General features: G+C 42.1%; 1 protein-coding gene across 4 annotated transcripts in view; it reads left to right on the top strand.

The window, feature by feature from the left end:
* Window positions 1-20,235, top strand: part of LOC138596689 (neurobeachin-like) — a 214,709-nt gene that overhangs the window by 48,588 nt on the left and 145,886 nt on the right. For all 4 annotated transcript variants that reach the window (XM_069667990.1, XM_069667989.1, XM_069667987.1 and 1 more), the window contains exons 2-8: window positions 4,292-4,523; window positions 6,392-6,492; window positions 6,720-6,815; window positions 8,530-8,651; window positions 11,292-11,418; window positions 13,673-13,792; window positions 16,875-17,021. In XM_069667990.1, the coding sequence (XP_069524091.1) occupies window positions 4,292-4,523; window positions 6,392-6,492; window positions 6,720-6,815; window positions 8,530-8,651; window positions 11,292-11,418; window positions 13,673-13,792; window positions 16,875-17,021 (945 nt within the window). The remainder of the gene's footprint in view (window positions 1-4,291; window positions 4,524-6,391; window positions 6,493-6,719; window positions 6,816-8,529; window positions 8,652-11,291; window positions 11,419-13,672; window positions 13,793-16,874; window positions 17,022-20,235) is intronic.

The following is a 20,235-nucleotide window of genomic DNA, read 5'->3' as shown; positions in this document are numbered from 1 at the left end:
AATCCAATTAAAGTGCTCTTTCATTAAGTTGTCATGTTCAGGTTTTGTTGACATTTTTATTGAGGTGTTCTTTCAATTAAATGTTCTGTCATTGTGGTAACACTGTTATTAGTAGGTGTTTTTAATATCCTTTAATATCCCTAATTTATGTAAATGGAAAGGACAGAAAAAAACACCGCTCAATATGATGTAGTTTCCAACAACACCACTTGTTACCTCAACTTCTGATAAAGAAATGTAGACGTTTCTGCCAATGTCACCAAAAACTGAACACTCTGAGGTTTGTGAAGATGTCTGTTATGGCAGCACTGTTGAAATGGATTGCATACATTCATTGACTGTATATAAAGATGGACGACGCGTCTCCATCTGCTCTCATTGTAGGGAATTGATGCCAAAATTGCCCCCCGTGATAGGCGCTGCCATCTTGCGTTGGTTAAGTAATTTGGAGCCAGAGTCTGCGCAGTAGAGATTGGCGGGTGGCGCCGCCGTAGCCACTTCCGCTAACTAAAAACACACATTTAAATTACAGAACAACCGAGCAAGGATCCCGCACGATGTGTTGGTCTGAAGCAGACGTTCACAGATATGTAAACTTCAATGACTGTAGTGATTGTTTTAGTTACGTCTCCTCTCGCCATTCGTCCTCCAGATCGGCTGCAGGAGCCGTATTTGTCAACAGAGCTGTCAATCATCCTTTTGACAGCATCAAATAACTAATTAAAAATAAACTTGTCAGAAAAATGAACACTTGGACTTAAATCAGCATGATAAGAACTAACTATAATGACAGAAACCATGTTTGAGAAAAATGTATTTGACGTGTATTTTGATTTTATAGTTTGACTCATGTCCCATCTGTTAACATGGAGGAGGCGGGCTTTATGACCTATACTGCAGCCAGTCAGCAGGGGGAGCTAGAGAGGTTTTGGCTTCACTTTTAGGGAGCTGTCATGTTGTCCATCTTTTTATACAGTCTATGCGTACATTGTGGAGATGTCCCTAATGTAGTGGCCACTCAATATGTATTTAGATTGGGTATTACAAAATAAACCTGCGATCAGTGTGTCGAAGGCTGTAGCCTCTAAACATGAGACGCCTGCTGTACCAACTGAGCCAGACCAGCGCCCCGAGTTTCAGTTTGAAGGTTGCTTTTCCTCTGTGGCGTGTTTCAGCGACAGACTGCAGAAGTTTCCTCTGTATTCAGAGAGTTTGGTCATTTACTTCTTAACATTGATTATGGGGTTTACATCACTGATCTAAAGTGCTATTCAGGCTCTGCATTGATTTCCTGTTTTGGCTCCGAGGAGCTCCGCTCTCTACGTGTTAAGTGTGTAATCAGTGATTTCATGTCTTTATTTTTCTCTTGTGGCATAATGGCTGGAAATTATTCTGAGCATCTGAATCTGCAATTACGCCACTTCTCAGGATTGTGTCGTGCCTGTGAATATTTTGATTAATGGCAACAGCGTTGAAGAATTACAAGGTTTGGTCTAGACTGCACGGCTCTGTTCCTCTCAGGCTGTGATGTTGGGTGACGTGCGATCCGATGGCTGCAACAGGAGCGCTGATGATAATAACTTTCAAACAAACAACCTTTGACAGCCGTCGGGTCGATGAAAAGTCTCTTCTTCATTATCAGTTGATATATCGGCATCCTTCATTCCTTGAAAGCCCACAAAGTAAGAACCGCAGAAACACACCTTTGAAGTGGGAAACACAAACAGTTCATGAAAGCAGCACAGGTTTCCTGTCTGCAGCATCTCTCTCAGGATTGGTTTTAACGTGACTCAACATAAGAAGTATGCCATTCTATGTGATACCCATGATATCATGTCTGTGTAAATATCGCTGTGTCTAGCTGGCATGCTCTGGGCTTTCTGTCCTGTGAATGTAATCACTATGTAATTAGTCATGGCCACCAGACGCAGCATGTTTTACCTGACAGAAGGATAAAGTGTAGCTTTACTGTGTTTGGAGTCTGCGTCTGGCTCTGCAGCAGCGTGCGTGGCAGCAACATGCAGAGGTAGGAGGAGTGGGCAGTTTGGTCTTCAGACCCGTAATGAGCTTTCCACCAGTTTGTTCATTTCCATACCAGTTAGAATTGTGACTATATTTAGAGGGCCGACATGTTGCAGCTTGTTCGGCTTTATGGGAGTCGTCTGCACATTTTGGCAGCTGAGCCGGCTCAGACTGCATATTACCCGCACCCTGTGAGCTTTCAAGCTGTGAAATGCCTGTTATTGTTGGTGCCTGACTGCTCTCTGTGCTCATTGATAAAGATGGCGTCTTATTCAGGCTTAATTTCAGCATTGTTGATGGTTTCAAAATATGCAGGCAAAGGCTTCACACATTTTCTCAAACAAACATTTGATTTAAGTTGCTCGTCATCTTAAGTCAGTCAAAGCTGGTGTTCTCTGTAATCAATAGAAGCAATAATATTTGAAATTGGCGCCATAGCTGTGGAGAAAGTTGTACAAACAGCTCGTGGTTTCGCCCATTCTACATTCCTACAACACCCAGCATGCATTGCGCCCCTCCCTCTGAAAGGAACGGCCCATCAAGAGACGCTGGAGTGAAATACGACCGTTTTGCTGCAGGCAATGACTCAGAGCGGGACAGAATCCCAAATACAATGAGAATATAAAATCTTCAGGTCTGCAGTCTACATTTCAAACCTGACGATTTTGAACGAGACATGACATCGGAGGCGGGCGTCCTAGATTGAGGAAGTGTAGTTTAGCGAGCTCCGTGGCCTCCGCCACATGATGCGTTTTATGTAGTCTGGCGGATGTTTTCCAGGGCTCATTGGAGAAGCAGATAGCGTCCTCCAAAGTCACAACCATAATGTATCATAAAGGCATTAGCTCCCCATAATAGCATGATAGGACTGAGGTTGAAAATTGGCGAACTGGCCCTTTAAAGTCGAGCTGAAACGGCATTTCGAGAGTATCAAGCTTCCGTATCGTGACGTATTTCCGAGTGAAACAGGACGTGCAGGCGGGACATATCATTAGAGGGATTTGATTTGATCGCTGAGAAGTGGGCGTAGACAGACGTTCTCCACAGCGCAGTAGCTAGCTAACTCACCGAGCGTTCTTGGTGCTCTGCGGCTAAATGTTGCAGATTGATTGGTTGAAATTGTTTGGTGCTAACTTACGTAAGCACGCGTGAAATTTAGTTTTACCGGAAGAAAAAATGATCTGATTTTGATATAAGAATAAGAAGAAATTGATTTCCTGGGTTTTTTGTGGCCTACATTGTCAAATAGATGCACAATATTACCGGGGATGTGATCTAAAAGGATTAAAATTCCATTTTTCATTTCATCTCGACTTTAATACTCGCTCCATCACTTTTAAATGGTTCTAACTCTTAACTCTAAATGAAACTCTAAATTAGCTTCCTCTGAATTTCCACCTGCACTTTTTAAAGCAAATTGTTTTGTTGTTCCTGAGAGAAAAAAACTGCTTTTGTGGAGTTCTGCTTTATTTTTATGTGCACAACAAGTTCCCTCTGAGGAAAAAACTCCAATCTAACAGTCCAAGCAGCCCGATGACACACATCAGCGTAATGTAATTGCACCAAGATCTGATGATGATTGAGGTGAAGCTCCATTTCTACCTCCCAAGAACGAGTCTCTTTCCACTACTTTAGGCTGCTTTTGATCTCCCCTAGCTATTACCTGTCAGTCACAATAATGTGCGGTGGGTATCGAGGCCCATTTTCCACCTGCCTGCTTTGATACCCACCACCAGGTTGTCAGCGCTCTCCACCTATACCCTGCCCTGCTTTAGAGGGCTAATTTCATGCTCGATGAGGTTGAAGAACCGCATTATTGATTGTTGTTTTCTACTTTCTTAATAGTGATTATCATTTGTGTCTCAAAAGCAGCCGCAGGGCGATAGGGAGTCCCTTCCCCTCCTCTTTTCATTAAATACCAGGCCGTTTTATTTTCATGGGTGCTTAAATTCTGATCAAAACCTTTTAGAGGGAAATAGATCTCCACTTTCTTCTTCCAGTGCTGGCCAGCCCTTTAACATCAGTGTAGTGACCCAGAAAATATGTGAAAGGGTCTGTTAGTTAATTTCTCCTCAGAGGAAAGACCTGATCAAGAGCAGGGTTGAGAGCTGGGTCAGCAATTCTCACTGTGAAAGTAAAGTTGAATCCATGTCGTGCCATGCTGGAGCACTGCAGCGACAGAACACAGAATATAATTTACACAGCGTGAGAAGAGCGTAAAAATCCAATCTCTTCTTACGTTCCCCCTCTGTCCCGTCTTTCTCTGCAGTTGGTGGGCGGAGAGTTTGACCTGGAGACCAACTTCATCATCCAGGACGCGGAGAGCATCGGCTGCATGGTGGAGCTGCTGGAGCACTGTGACGTCACCTGCCAGGCCGAAATCTGGAGCATGTTCACCGCCATCCTTCGAAAGAGTGTTCGGAACCTGCAGACGAGCACGGAGGTGGGCCTCATCCAGCAGGTGCTGCTCAAGATGAGCTCGGTGGAGGACATGATAGCAGGTACGATAATGGTGTTTTTACCCCCTGTTGGTTTAAACCTTCAGTCAGAATCTGCCTGTATCTTTTAATAGATCTGCATTTTTAGCTGCAGTAGTCTGGCTAACTTGTGATACAGATTTTGAATGGAAAAAAATAATTTCACTACTCTTGCACTACTCTTCTGGAATTTAGCTCACAAATCAGCCATCAAACAGCGGTCTGACAGGGATTAAGGCAAATATACTGTTAAGACACTACAACAAAGCCGCTTTCCCACTGGTCAAAAAAAACGCTAACACCTCTTTTTTTTTGCTAAGTGGGAAAGGTTACAAACAGCCTTCAGACTCGTGTCATATGACTCTGCAGTAGACCCGGGTAATTATCGCCTCGGCTTCGATCGGCATTGATGTGAACACCAAACCCGTGTCGACACGCTAATCTCCGCCCCCTTTCCGACGCGATGCTATGCTCCGTCTGTAACTTCTGCGACTCCTTCTCTTCTCAGCTACAAATTCAACCCATCTCCGCCCAAGCAGCGCTCGAACATCGTTCCAAATTTGTCAGCGCCGAGTTTGATACACAGACTGACGTCAGACAGGCAGAAAAGAGACCGACAGGAGTATACTTCACTGGCAATGGGAAAAGAGACAATCTGCATTTATAAGCTGGTCTTCTCTGATCTGAAAAAACCCGCGTCAACGCGCTAAATTTCGTTGGGAAAGGGGTTTAGTGTCTTAATAACAACAACAAATACATGCAAAGGCAAAACAGTGAAGGGAGAGAGGAGGTAATTTAATACTACCTTTAAAAGATTGAAACTATGGAAGCAATGAAAAGGGACGTAAATCAGAAAATAGTGTTTTTCAGTTTGGTTTATTGTAAAACTATTTAAGGTCCTGTGAGTAGCTTTCAGTTTGTGTTGATTTTGGCGCCCCCTGTTGACAAAGCCGCACCTCTGATCTCTTTGCTGATGTTGTCCTGTACATCTCATCCTGCTTTCTTTAACAGTCAGATGTATCACTCACTTTAAATTTTTGCCCTGGAAAATGTAAAACAAATGGCCGTCTGTTTAGTAACCTGCAAAACACTCCTCACAGGAGCTTTAACATGTTGGATCTGGAATATTTCAGATTTAGTTAATGACAAAATGACGCGTGTTGGTGTTTTGGTCCCTCTAGCAGCAAAGCCTCCGGATGTTCATTGTTTGGTATAAGTATTCTTGTATTTGGGCTTTAGAAGTTATCCAGCAGTGAACTGATGTCGTGATCATTCCGTAGTTACTTCCTGTACCTTTCTCGAGCACCACCATCAGGTCCGCATTTCACCACTGAGTTTCCTTGTAAACAAGGTACATCATCTCAAATTGGTGGTTAGACTTGTGGTCTAACAGAAGGAGGGTATTAAACTCTTATTTTTATTCACACAGGACTTCCTGGAATGAGCCTCTCATATCCATATTCACGTCACTGCTCTGTTGTCTGTTGAAATCAGTGTCACTTTGAGATTCTGCTCTGTGCAAATTACACCCATACCTTTTCATAACTTAAATTTAAATTATGTTTCAGGTGAGGAATCCCAGTAGATTTTCCCAGCAGGGTTACTCTGCCACTAAGTTGACAATTCACCATTTAGACCTCCCTTTGATTTAGTTAGTTTCCATATAATTTAAGTGTTTCTGTGATATAATGCAAATTCAGACCGACATTGAGCTCAGTGAGAATGAAGCTAAATTCATGCCAAACTGTTTTATTGTCTAAGAAGTTGATGCATATGAATTAAATGTTGATGAATTATAATATCTGTTTAAAAAAGCTGATTGTCCTGCTTCTCCCCTCTTGTTTTTACATGTGTTTCGTCTGGTGGTGCATGCACGCTGCCTGCCTTCTCAGACTTGCTGGTGGACATGTTGGGAGTGCTGGCCAGCTACAGCATCACGGTGAAGGAGCTGAAGCTGCTCTTCAGCATGTTACGAGGGGAGGGAGGCCTGTGGGTGAGTGATAACAGGGGCTGGATGCAGTGAGTTCAGCGGGAGCGTGTGTTTTGTGGGTTTCTGTCACATGAGTTTCCCCCAGGGAACCATCTCACTGATCTGTCTGTGGCTTGTTGTGTAGTTGATTAACTGCAGAATGAGGTAACTGACAGTGTAATGACTGCAGTGCAAACAGTCAGAGAGAAAACCTTGACTCTCGTATTACTCTTTTTTTATCACCTGTGCAGCCAAAGCATGCGGTCAAGATGTTGTCGGTGCTGAATCAGATGCCCCAGAGACACGGCCCGGACGCCTTCTTCAACTTTCCTGGTCGCAGCGCAGCAGTAAGCTTCACGTTTACATTGTGTAGTCTATTTTAATATGGCATGTGCATTTTTATAGAGCCCTGCTGTTTATCAGGGTAAACCAATGGATTATTCGTGAAGCAGTGTTCATATTGGCAGCTATTTTAGATTTAGTCTTAGTGTTCAAACAAAAATGCTCATTAGTTTTATTCTCGTTTTAGTTGACGATAACTCAAAACATTTTAGTCTTGTATTCGTCAATAAAAAGTCATCTCATTTTAGTCATTACTACATTTCTCTCAGAAAAAATATGACCTCCCTCCAGTCTCCCTCTTCTCGTTTTTACCTGCTTCAGGTAAAATGAAGACTCTAAATTTCAGCAGATCATCCATACAGTAAATAAAGGATGAAGACACCGCATATAAAGATTACTTTTCATCTTCTCATTTAAACAGTCTGACTGCAGCAGACAGCTGACGATCGCTGCTTTTTGTGCGGAAGAAGCCTCAAATTACATGTAAAACGTCCCTTTTTCTGTGAGCGTGCACAGAGCCTGAAGCAGAAAGCCTGTCAACCACCTTTGTGATACCTGTTATCTCTAACTGGTGATTAAGGCTTTAAAATATCATGGATTTTGAATGTCTGACGGCCCACCAACAACATTTTAGTCCCGTCTCGTCTCGTTAACAAAAACAAACATACGTGTCGTGAGTTTTTATTATCAGAGATCTATTTTTCTCTCTCGTCTTCGACATGGAAAAATAATTGTTGACGAACATTTTTCGTCGTAATTTTCAAAATGAACACTGTCATTAACACAAATTAACCAAAAAAAATCCTTTATGCTGTGCAGGTTGATGTCAATGATTTCAAATGTTTTTAACTACAAATGAATGTATCAAAAAAGTACCTCTGACATCTGCTGGACTTAACAAAGTGTTATGTCTTTAATTTGTTTAAACTTGGTGCATCATAATCTGCCTCTTTTACAGACCCACTGCAATCCAACATGCGTCATGCATCGTTAATTGTATGGTTTCCTTTGATAAGAAAACAGGTGTGAAGTGGCCTTAACATGGAGATGGAAACAGCTCCACTAATGTGTATATAAATGTTTACTCTATAATGTAAGTAGACCTCGACAGAATGACATCGCCCTGTGAATAAGTAAAATATATAAGGTTTGGACTTGCCGATAAAATAATTAGGGAGCAGTGGAGCCTGCTGTTTGTTACCTTTGCACATTTTGCCTCACGCTGAAGTGTATTGGTTAAAGTCATGAGTCATCACAGTAATTTCATTAGAGGTAATTTTTCACAGATGGTTTAAAAGTTGTTTTCTTCACTTCTCTCCAGGATCTTAGAGATTAATAGCAGCTTTACCCAAAATGCAAATAGGAGTAAAAATCGTGACTGGATTTATTTCAAAGAGGCTGGACGATTGCCATCATCAAATATTCAGCATGGGCCGGAATTCTGATGCGATCAGTGGGCCGGTAACATCATGGAGTTATCCTTTAGTTGCAATTTCCTGTGTGTTATCAAATGATTAATAAATTAGAATGTGACCGAAGCAAAGATTATATGAAAGTTCATCAAATATTTACAGACGGTATTAACTAGAAAGTTTGCATTAAAAAGTTTTTGATTTCAGAAAACACTTTTTTTATTCAGCTGGTCATTTTCAGCACTTTGTTTTAGCAGTTTGCCTCTTCAGTGTTTGATATTCTACACCGTCTCTTTGTGTTTCTCAGGCCATTGCTTTACCTCCTATTGCCAAGTGGCCTTATCAGAACGGGTTTACATTCAACACCTGGTTCAGGATGGATCCATTGAATAACATCAATGTTGACAAGGACAAACCGTATCTCTACTGGTGAGTGTGCAATTATATGAAATTCTTCCTCTGTGTTAACATGAGCTGCAAGTCTACATTATGACACCATCTCTATTATATTTATATAATCTCAATTTACAGATTCTACATAGAAAACATTTTCTGTTTGTACTATGCTTGTAGTCCGAGTAATATTGACCAATCACGTATCAGCAGGCTGCGGCGTATGCAGGAAAAACAGTCCGTGCGTGTGGAGAGCAAAAGCAGACGGAACGTTATCTGTCGTCATGACATACTGGCTCCCATCAGCGTCATCTTACAATGATTTACCATCTTATTAGGGATGCACGATATTATCAGCACGTTCTCAGTATCTGCAGATTATGGCCGCTGATTACACAACGCTTTAATTCTGCCTAAATGCTCGATGATTCCCTAAAAGAAGAAAAGAAAATGTTATAAACACATAAATATGGTATTTTGTACATAACCTAGGTTTTGTTATATTGACCAGTGAATGTGTACATTTTAAAAAACACTGTATTTTGTTATTTCTGCATCTGCCAGTGGGCCACTACAATAAGAGTAGGCATGATATCAATTCCACTACAGGGGAGACTTGATGTTCTCTGCAATGAGGTGGAAAAAAGCATGTGCCTAGTATATCAGTAACAGACATCTTCATGTAGGTTCAGCTAACAATCAGTTCTAGATCAAAAATTCCACTTGAGATAAATTCCCTTGATGTGCTGTCACGAAAGCCGTTCAGCTTGAGGACAGACCTGAAAAAGCCTCATTTTTACCATTTACAAATCTGCATCATGATGTTGAAAATGTTGGCAAACTTAAGACTCTTAAGAATCTCTAACCATTGGCTACACGCCCGGCATGTTCACCGTTGTCCCCAGAGGCTGTATCATCATCAGACTATAGCCGATGGGATCTGATTGTGACACCAGAGAGAAGGACACTCAACTTTCCTCGTAATCTAATTGCTTTAACTTTGTATCAGAATCCCTCTCCCTCTCTGCAGGGACCGTTAAAGCTTCCAGCAGCTTTATTGACAAAACAGTGTGCTGTTGATACTCTGTGACCTGAACTGATTTTCCCATGTAAGCAGATTATGACCGGAGCTTGTTTTTCAAGGTTAAACTAGTTTTACAGATACTATTTTTCACACACGTACGTTTGTGAAAGGGCCTCATTTGTTCCAGATATTGTTCATGAATTATTATGAACTGAGACGGGAATTAGGTGAGATTATTGAGATTAATAAAAACCCATGTAGGCATGAACAACAGCGACTGGTGCCGGCTGCAACAGAGGTGAACTGCTACACTGTGGAGTTTTTAATTTGGATTTGAATATGTGCCACATACCAGCTCTTGCAGGGGCTTGTGGGTAATTAGTGCTAAAAGCAATAGCCCAACAATGCAGAGATGAGCTGTGTTTTAAAACAACTGAATACAATGAAGCATGTTAAAGAATTGTGGATGAGAATGAGAGAGAAAATGGATTATGAAGATGAAACGGCCGAGTTGGCCGATGAGGGAAGACTTCACACTGTTCGGTATCATCTGCTCGCTGCCACTGCTTTACCTGGATCACACAGTATGAATGAAAGAATCTTCTCACCTTGGAAGGACTTGTTCCGCGTTTCTCTGATGTGTAACATCAAGAGCAGAAAAAAAGAACTATTGGCTGAGCTAAGTTGTTGGTATTCATGTGGCAGCGATTCCTCTCTGACAGAGTCACAAAAAGGCTGAGATATGCCAAGCTAATCCTGTTTATGCTGTGCTCTGAGGGCCTCAGAGCTCAGTGGCAGGGCATGTAGACAACAAAAAGGAATTGTATCTTCAGAAGCGGACCAAGGTTGCTGCTTTCCACCTGATGTGTAATCACAAGCAGGCCTGTCCACTGGAGCGTCTTCTCTGGCTCAGTGGTAGCCCGGTTAGGGGCTCTATATCTCTCCGTCCCTGCCTGCACTCCGCAATATAAAATCCTAGGCTCTCTTTATCTGTCTTGACAAAGAGGTCTGTTTGTTCTAGATGGTCCCAGAGGGAGGTGGTGGTGCAGGGATTTGATGATGGTAGACTGCTACAGACCTACAGACAATGGGAGAGTAGTGAGAATATGTCAGCAGTGAAAAAGATGTGAAGTTCAAGCAGAGGAAGAACAGAGAACTAGTGCTGCGAGGTTGTTTGTGCAGGCTGCTCATATTGTATAAAAGTGGCATTTCATCTGTGCTGACATTACAGAGAGTATTGTTGTGAAGTCAAGAGGATAAGAGTGGAGGGATTAGACCCTGTGAGTTGTTACCATGCCTGCAAAATTTGCAGTAGCTGTCGTGTCACCCTCACCCTGTGCTGAATGGATAAGCGTAATATCGCGCGTCTCCTAAGAATTTAAAGAATTACCTGTCAATTACTTCTGCAAATTGCTTTGTGTCGGCACAGCGCAAGGCATTTAAAAAATATGTTGACCCCAATCTTATTGTACAGAAAGAAGCTGCTGTCACTTCAGTTATTGGTGTGCAGTCTTGCTAAGGAGGAACTATTCAATCATTAAAGTCACAAAAAAGAAGGCAGAAGAAGAGTGTTGTAATGTTCTTGATAAATGAACCTTTAACCTGCCATGTTTGCAGCTCATGATATTTATTGTGCTTGTTTCTAATTACAGCTTTCGTACCAGTAAGGGCATCGGGTACTCTGCACATTTTGTTGGTAACTGCTTGATCGTGACGTCACTGAAGTCTAAAGGAAAAGGTTTCCAGCACTGTGTGAAGTATGATTTCCAGCCCAGGAAGGTAAGAGCAGCTTTGGCTTTCAAACATGTGTTTCAGAAATACTTCTACATTTCATTAAATGTGTAGTAGACCTATATAAACAATAAGGCCGGGTTTAAAAAATCGATTTTTCCGATTCAAATCGATTCTCATTTGAATGACCCAATATCGATTCATTAATCCCAAGATCGATCTTTTAAAATATGTAAAAACGTGTCTGATCACTCACATTTCTGAGCGCTCCTGAACGCAGCACGACTCAGCGCATCCCCTTGAAACATGGCAGTGAGGGAGACATGCCCGGACTTGCTTGCTACACTTACTACTGCGACATCAGTGATCGCTGACGGACTCTTTTTTACGTGTGTGCGTCCATGAATATGTAAGTTAGTTTTGCACTGATGTTTATGTTACTCTCTGTTAGCGTCCGCTTTGGCCGCAAATGTATTTTCGGCATGTTGTTATACAGTATGCCTTTCCATATAACTCTATTGTGGCATTGTTCTTCACGCTATGAGATCTTGTGGCCAAATCTCGCGCAAGTTGAAGCCCAGTTAATCAAAACCATGAGCCAGATGATCAGACCAAAGACTCTATTATGTACAGTCATTGGTACAGTCTAAAAATTCAATCCAATCAGGACCCAGTGAATCGGAAACGAATCGAATTGAGAAATCCATATTGATACCCAGCCCTAATAAACAAGTCAGAGGACTACATAGTGATTCTCAGTAAAATAACATTTTAAAAACACTCGAGACTGACCTGATAGCTACTTTAAATATAACGTACACACATCTGAGCATGAATTGCATTATACCGCCAATGAAATACCAGAAATATACATAATGGTGGCTTGAGTTGATACAAAGGTAATAAAAGCTTTTGATTTAATTCAAAATAAACCAAAATAACACCCTGCAGTTTTTTCAGCCCCTGCCTCCCCATCCACCACCTGTTCTTTTATTGGCCCCACAAAGTTGTATGTCTACATATAGACCAAGTGTTTAAGACCCCCCGGAGGAGTCCTACAGGTGTAATTGGATGTAAATGTAGATGAGAAAATGAAACCTAATTTAGCGTGGAGTGTAGCTGCCCCTGCAGAGACAAAAAAAAAACGTCTCAAAGCATGTGTCAGACAATTAGAGTCTGCACGCAACACCTGGGAACAACCATTGAGCCCGTTCCTTCTGCTGCAGCGCAGGCATCGTTCTCCGGAAGCTCTGAGAAGATAAAACATGTTGAATTAAGTTTTTAATTGATTTTGGGTTCAGACATCTGCGGATAAGCGCTGTTTAAATTATCTGCGGGCAGCTTGCACTCTTCCCCTCAGCCATGAATCCTCTTTTAAGTGTCCTTACTTTTGTGTGGAGATGGCTGTAATTCCATTAGACTGCTCACAGTGTCCTTCAAGGGTCAAACTAATGAACAGTGGGCACACAGTCCCAAAAGAGACGGACAACCTGATGCCCACTGCTGCAGAACTGACCATATGTAATGTGACATTTTATTCATGTGTTTACATAGTTGATCTGAGTCAGAAGAAACATTCAGATAGACCTTTAATGTAAAATCAAAAGAGCTGAAATCGTTGCTGTATCTGCTTCATCAGCAACCCAGAATGTGAGAAACCCTCTGTAGTTGCGTTTAATTGGTTTAAGCTTGCTGTATTTATCAAAGTGTAGTTTATAAATAATATAGCTACAGGTTCTGTTAGCAAATGTAAGCAAAGCTGATTTATTTTTCTGTTCATTATATAAATGGTGCTTAAAATAAGCAAAACTTTTTGGACTTTCTATTGATAATCCTGCAGAAAAGAGAAGATAGAATCTCATTCATGTTTCTTCTCTCTTAACGTATAGTTGTTTCATAGATCCATGTTCAAGTTCAGCTGAATTTATGTGATTTTTAACACACTTGACACCTTTTCTAGCTGCAGACCTGATTTGACTTCAAAAGCCGTAGTTAGTGTTTCACCGCTGAATACGCAAAGCTACTGTCTGCTTGCATTTGAGCCGGGTAAAACATGAGTTGCCTTGCCTCCCCTTTTTCTCTGATTAATTATTCACCATGTTCCAGTGAAGATTTCAAAACATTAGGTAGCGAACCTCATGGCCGCCGCTTTCTAGTAACTTTGAGCTTCATCTGAATCCAGAAACAAACTGTAGAGCTGAAATGTTGCTCATCAAACCAAAGTCCAGTCGAGTTTTAGCAAACAGACGCTCTTATGAAAGATAATAACTTAATAAAATCATCTCTCTCCTCTTTCCTGCAGTGGTACATGATCAGTATCGTGCACATCTACAGCCGCTGGAGGAACAGTGAAATCAGGTGCTACGTTAACGGACAGCTCGTGTCTTACGGAGACATGGCGTGGCACGTCAACACAAATGATGTAAGCACTCTTTTTTTCCCCCCTTACTCCTCCTCACTGCTGTCACCATCTTCCTGTGGCTTTGATATTCATTGGCACAGGACTGACTGAGGCTGACACATTGATGATTTGCATGGCTGGAAATAGTGAGAGGAAGAAAAATACATGCATCTTCAAAGTGCTCATTGAGCAAAATGAGTTTTACCGTATCAACATGGATCTCTCTCCGAAATCTGACATGGCCTTTCAGTCTCTATTTGAATAGCTGTTTGTCACAGAGCTGTCCTGCAGTCGAGGGTGGAAGACGGAGTATCAAACACTCGGAGAACAGATTTATGCGTTGAGTGACGGATTGGTGAATCTCAGTAGATACTGCATATGTGTGCACAGAGAGTGTTAGTGTCATCAGACTGAAGCACTCTTGTTTAAAATGTGTGCCAACACTGTGAGTGACTGTGTGATATTTGCATGTCTGAATGACTCTAAATGGAAACCTGCAGTCACACATGGCTCTAAATGACTGATTTAAAAAGCTATTTGCATAGAGGAGACACGCTTCCAAAGGTGTGTTTACTGTAGTTGTGTATTCAGGAGAAGAAGGCACAAATGACAGGCTGAGATGTAAGTGCTGCTCATGAAATATTCCCCCACATTAACCTAAGCCGCCTTAATTGTGATGGATAGTGTTTGTGGAGGAATTTCCCCACACTTAGATGGAAAATAGAAACCATAAGGTTGAATTATTGTGATAAGGAGGATTTTTTTTCCCGGCGATGGCTGCAGAAACAGCTGCATCACAAAGACACAAGGGGTGTAAAGGATCACTAAACTCACGGTTCGGATCGTATCACGGCTTTTGATCATGTTTCGGATCAGCAAGAAACTAAAACGGATATTTGTAATAACTTGTTCACTCCTCTATGACTGTCACTCTTCATCTAAACTGAATAACGTTTCCAAAAGCTGCTTAATGTAAAAAATCCGACTACTACAGTTTTTATTATTAAACGCTGCATCTTTTTATATCTGTAAACACACAAACTCAAAACATAAATCCTCCTGTAGGCTAGAGCATTACAAGTGTGTTATCCAATCTGTGAGTGTTATGAAACTAAGTTTGTGTATCAAGGGTACCAGTGAGTTGATATCCACACATTAGGCAGGCTGTGGAATGAAGTGCCTCGAGCTCCCGATTGTTGTCACAAGCGGCGGGCAGTGAGAGTGAAAAGAGAAGAGCGGATGCCATCCACCTCTCGTCAAATTATCACGCTAACGCACCACGAAATCGCAGTTCTCAAGCCAGGTTTAGCATGGTGGTGAAGCTTGTTTAAAGATATAATCGTGGAGATTTCTATTTAAATAAATGTCTGTTAAGTCACTATCTATCACCGAATGAGGTAACACAATAGTGATTGAGCCTATGGCCCACTGATGAAAGCCTTTGCATCTGCAGTATCACAGACTGGGTGTCTGTGGCGACTGAAAAAATCACAAGCGGCGCCCAGTTAGTGACGCGTTTTCCATCAGCCAGCAGTGGTTGGTCTGCCAGAGAGGGTAGGCGGAGCTAAGCGGCTGCTTTTCCGGTCTCTGCAAGTGTTGCGAGTAAACAGTAATCTACTATGGCTGAACAAACAAAGAAAAGTTCGATGACTACAGATACAACTTCAACAAGAAGTGAAAATCCAAAGAAAAAGAAACAAACTTGACGCTAAGATGAAGGCAAACAGTCTAAAAAGGAAAGCGACCGTCAGCAAGGAAAATCAAGAGTTCCAACTGGAGCCAAGCGTGGACGTCACACATGCGACACTGTCTGGATATCTGGGACGTATGTGCCCACAATTATCTTTTATCGCCATTAGGTGCCACCAAAGAGAACAAAACTGAGAACTTTGAGATTATAACTTTAAGGTTGGAACTTCCCAACCCAGTCTTGCAGCAGCTGCTCCATAAACGTTTTTTCCTCTGAAACTGTTGTGATTAGGTTCTATCAGTTTAGTTTAGTAGACACAGTTATGATGGACCTCCGGTCAACAGGCAGCTTGTTCCAGGGAGAAGGACCACAGTAACTAAAGGCCCCCTCACCGGCCTGAGATCTAAAGCTGGGTGCAGCTAAATAATACCTACAAAGCAGGAGGATAGCACTGATTAGATTAGCCTATTTCAACTAAGCATGAGGGACATCAGATGAGTCTATATGATACATCCTTGCACCTTAACCTTTCCTTGGATCAGGTTTATTTAAACAACAACCACTGCTGTCTTCTCATATGCTTTAGGAAGTACGATAACACAGAGAAAGAAAATCTTGTGGGCTGACAGCTGGAGTCGTGCTGCATGCGTTGGGTGCAAAACATGAGAAGTTGTAGGTGAACAGGGTTGTAATTTAGAATCGTGGATCATTTGCATCATCTACATAATTTCTGTTAATCTTCACCCACTCTGTCTCAGCGTTAACGAGTCCTGAGCCTACAGACATTTCCACACACCTGCCATCCATCTGCTGTCTTGAACTTAGAAGTTTTACATTTTATTCAGTATGTAAAGATAATTTCAATCAAAGGAATCAGACACATAGGTCAGATAGGATGGTCTTTTCTAACGGGGTTAATGTAGGACAGGCTTTATCAAGATTTTGAGTTCCCTATTAATGCATTAAATTGGATTTTACCCCGCTCCAACTTCTACTGCCTTCATACTGAATTCATCCTCAGGTATTGTTTAATCCACTGCTGCCATCCGAAGGTATCCTTCAGTTCTCACCTGAATGCAATCACGTCACATATCTTCACCCTCCCAGAGGTTAGATTGAGGTTTCCCATCTCTGTAAATCAGCTCTATTGTTTTCTTTCCATCACAGAGGTGTCAAGGTTGGCACTGACACAGCAAAGTAGGTGATGTTTTGTGAGATAGAAACATTATAAATACAATTTCTAGGTGAAAATATACATAAATATTAATATATACAAAAAAGCTTTCTACAATCACATCATGTTTCTTCTCTTTTTGCCCCGTGCCCTCTTTATCTCTGTGTGAATTTGAATATTTTCCTTCAGTCTAAAAGTCTAAAGTGATGTAGCCTTTTCTCTCTATGTCTCTCTTGCAGAGTTATGATAAATGCTTCCTGGGCTCCTCTGAGACAGCAGATGCAAACAGAGTATTCTGTGGGCAGCTAGGAGGTGTCTACGTGTTCAGTGAAGCCCTCAATCCCTCACAGATATTTGCAATTCATCAGCTCGGACCGGGCTATAAGGTATGTTCTTGAGGGTGACTAAATTAGATTACATGTGAGCAGTGTGCTTCGCCTATCAATCTGTGAAATCAATGCCCGGTGCTGCCCCCGCCGCAGTTCCTTTGCCATGTGTCCCCGTCCAGGGAGCGGTGCTTTTCCTCTCAGATAAACGGCTGCATAAATTACCTACTTCTCGCAAATAATGGCACAATACGCGGAGGGAAGCAGCAGGCAGTCTGAGAGGATGGAGTCCTGAGCCGACTTATATCAGCTGCAGCAGGTGTAGCACTCCCCGGCTCCCTGACAAAGAGCAAAAGATTGTGAATTTAGAAAGATGCTGACCTACCCAGAAGGGGACTCGGCTTTGAATATTAATCATATGTTGACAAAATATTTGGTTTGAATTTTTTTATTTAAATTCAATTATTCAGTCTCTATCCCTAAATATTCCACTCATCTTGAATTAGATCCAGGGTGTGCCCTCAGTTTATTCTCACTTCCAACGCCTGCTGCCTCTCTCCTCTCACCGTCTCACTCTGTCTGCCGATGCTCACAAAGTGCTGCTGTTTCTTCACAGTTTTGAGCCCTGCACTTTGTCACAAATGGAGGAATGACACGCGCTGCCAAATCAGCTTTGAACACAGGATGTGTCTCAGACAATTTACAATATCTCTGTCCATTTTACACCAGCTCTGTTTGCTCTCCAGCTCCTTTGAAGATTGAATTATGCTTTTTTTATGGCGGGGAGGAAAAGCTGCCTTTTGCTTTGTCATTGTGAAAGCGACTCTGTTAAAGGTTGTGAGACGGATGTTTGTGATTTAAATCAGGTCTGTGGATGTCTGATGATTCCCAGGAGATCTTGTTGTTTGCTCTTTTCACTAATAGCCGGTGACTTTTCGTTTACCGCCTTAATTGTGGTTCTAGACCTTCTATTAGAGACGGAACACACAGCGGAGCAATCCTCCAGATTTCTCAAAATAATGAAGAGCAGGTCCCAGGGAGACAATTAGCGGAAACTGATGAAGACGTGAATGCTGTTGGTAATGGTTAGTGTGATGGAGACGCCCAGGTGAGCTGAGGATGAAGGTCAGAGGGTTGTCAGGCTTACTGATAGGTTGTTGGGATGGGAGTGCTGTCGAGGCCGAGAGGCCTGAGTGCAGCAAATCGCACAGCATGCATCTGCTCCAATATGTACATTACACTTTCACTTTATTTCAGCTCAGCTCCACAGCCGCAAAAAAAAACATCTGAGCTGATGTATGATTTATTTTCTGATCCCTGGTCCTCTCATCCATGTTTGATGTTTGACACGCTGACGCAGCGCATTGGAAGTAACTGTAACTTCTGCGGCTCGTTGAAATGCAGAGATTATTGCTGCCGAGGGTTACTATTCCTACTGCATCTTATGATTTATGGCTGTAAATCTGACAGACCTGTTAGTGGAATCTGTTCCCCAGGCTCTTTTCTTATTGCTGTAAGCTAAATTACACTCTGAACTGAGATGGACTCCCAACAACTTGTGCTATACAGTATATTGCTGTTTCTATGACTTGCCTTGAAACATTCCTAGACGCTGGAGATAACATCAAGAGACAGTGTTGTCTTTGCAGACGCTGAGGCTGACAGAAGCTGACTGTCTTATCGGACTGTCACTCCTCCCGCTGTTTTAGCAGAACTCATAAGCTTTGGTGAAAGTCGAGGAAATTGTGGGCTGAAGGATTCATACGGGGGAATTAATTGCCTCACAGCTGTGTGAGATGTAGCTCAGCATGGAGACTATAAATCCCAATGGATACTAGTGAACACAGTTTTAAAACGGCCCCTCAGCGTGTTTATTCTGGATAACTACTGATGTCCTTCCAGCTCTGTGAAGTAGCCTGATCTGGAGTCATAAAGTAGCATCCATCGCTGCAATATGCACCGACAGCTTCGATGAACACAGACTGTTAGTCATCCAGTTGACCAGTCAAAACAGTTAAGCCATGACTTCTCATATGATGCACTCCGACTTATTTCTGTGTTTGCCCTCTATCATCTCTGCCATATGTGTTCGACATGAGGCAGATTAGCCCGTTAGAATAGTGCCAACACTGCTCTGCAGCATGCACAACATGTTTCTGTTAAAGGAGCCGCACAGTCCCGGTTACACCAGGTCAGCAAAGACAAATGTGATCTGTGTGCAAGAATTAATCCAATATCTGGTGTGGAACAGAACATGACGAGCTCAAAGATGAAGATACTACACATGCCAACATACACTGAGGGTATCATGAGGGTCTCATTCACAGCTAATAGAGAGCACAATAACATTTTATCCATTTTGTTTGATGTCTTTATGTTCAAAATACACATTTTGCCAAACAATCATTGGTACACAAGGAGGGCTTGTTTTTGCAGTCATGAGACGAAAGCAGAATTGTTCAATATTTTTCTGGCTTTCAAGAAGAAAAACATTTCCTCGATATAAAAAGATTTGCAGTGATTTGCAGTGCACTGAAAACCAAAGCTGATCATCATTTACCAGCATTAAATATAAAGTGAAACTTTTAACATTGAGTCAATAATGAGAAAACGTTTCTTATTTTTTAAAGGAGAAATTCTCCCCTGGAAAAAGCCACTGTCAGTCAAAGCTGGTGTTCTCTGTAATCGATAGAAGCAATGATATTTGAAATTGGCGCCATAGCTGTGGAGAAAGTTGTACAAACAGCTTGTGGTTTTGCCCATTCTGCATTCCTACAACAACCAGCATGCATTGCGCCCCTCCCTCTGAGAGGAACGGCCCAGCGAGAGACGCTGGAGTGAAATATTACTGTTTCGCTGCAGGCAATGGCTCTAAAAAATCTTCAGGTCTGCAGTCTACATTTCAAACCTGACGATTTTGAACGAGACATAACATCGGAGGCGGCTGCCTAGATTGAGGAAGGGTAGTTTAGCAAGCTCCCTGGCCTCCACCAGATGACGCGTTTTACGTAGTCTAGCGGAGGTTTTCCAGAGCCCATTGGAGAAGGCGATAGCGTCATATAATGTTCCATAATAGCACGATAGGACTGAGGTAGAAAATCGTCAAACTGGCCCTTTAATGTCACAAAGTCATTGCAAACAGTATTTGCATCCATTCCTTACTACATTATTTCAGTGTGTAGTCACTTTAGACGGCAGGTTCTGCAGGAGCTTCCCCAGCTTGTCAAGCGTCTGCCTGTTTCTCACAGAGAGTTGTGACGAAGCCTCTGGTCAA

The sequence above is a fragment of the Semicossyphus pulcher genome, unplaced genomic scaffold (genome assembly GCF_022749685.1).
Source record: "Semicossyphus pulcher isolate SPU_LCO1_2020_fin unplaced genomic scaffold, fSemPul1.0.p SCAF_19, whole genome shotgun sequence".
NCBI classification, from domain to species: Eukaryota; Metazoa; Chordata; class Actinopteri; order Labriformes; family Labridae; genus Semicossyphus; species Semicossyphus pulcher.
The sequence above is the reverse complement of the archived record's forward strand: the minus strand, read 5'-3'. Positions and strand labels throughout refer to the sequence as shown.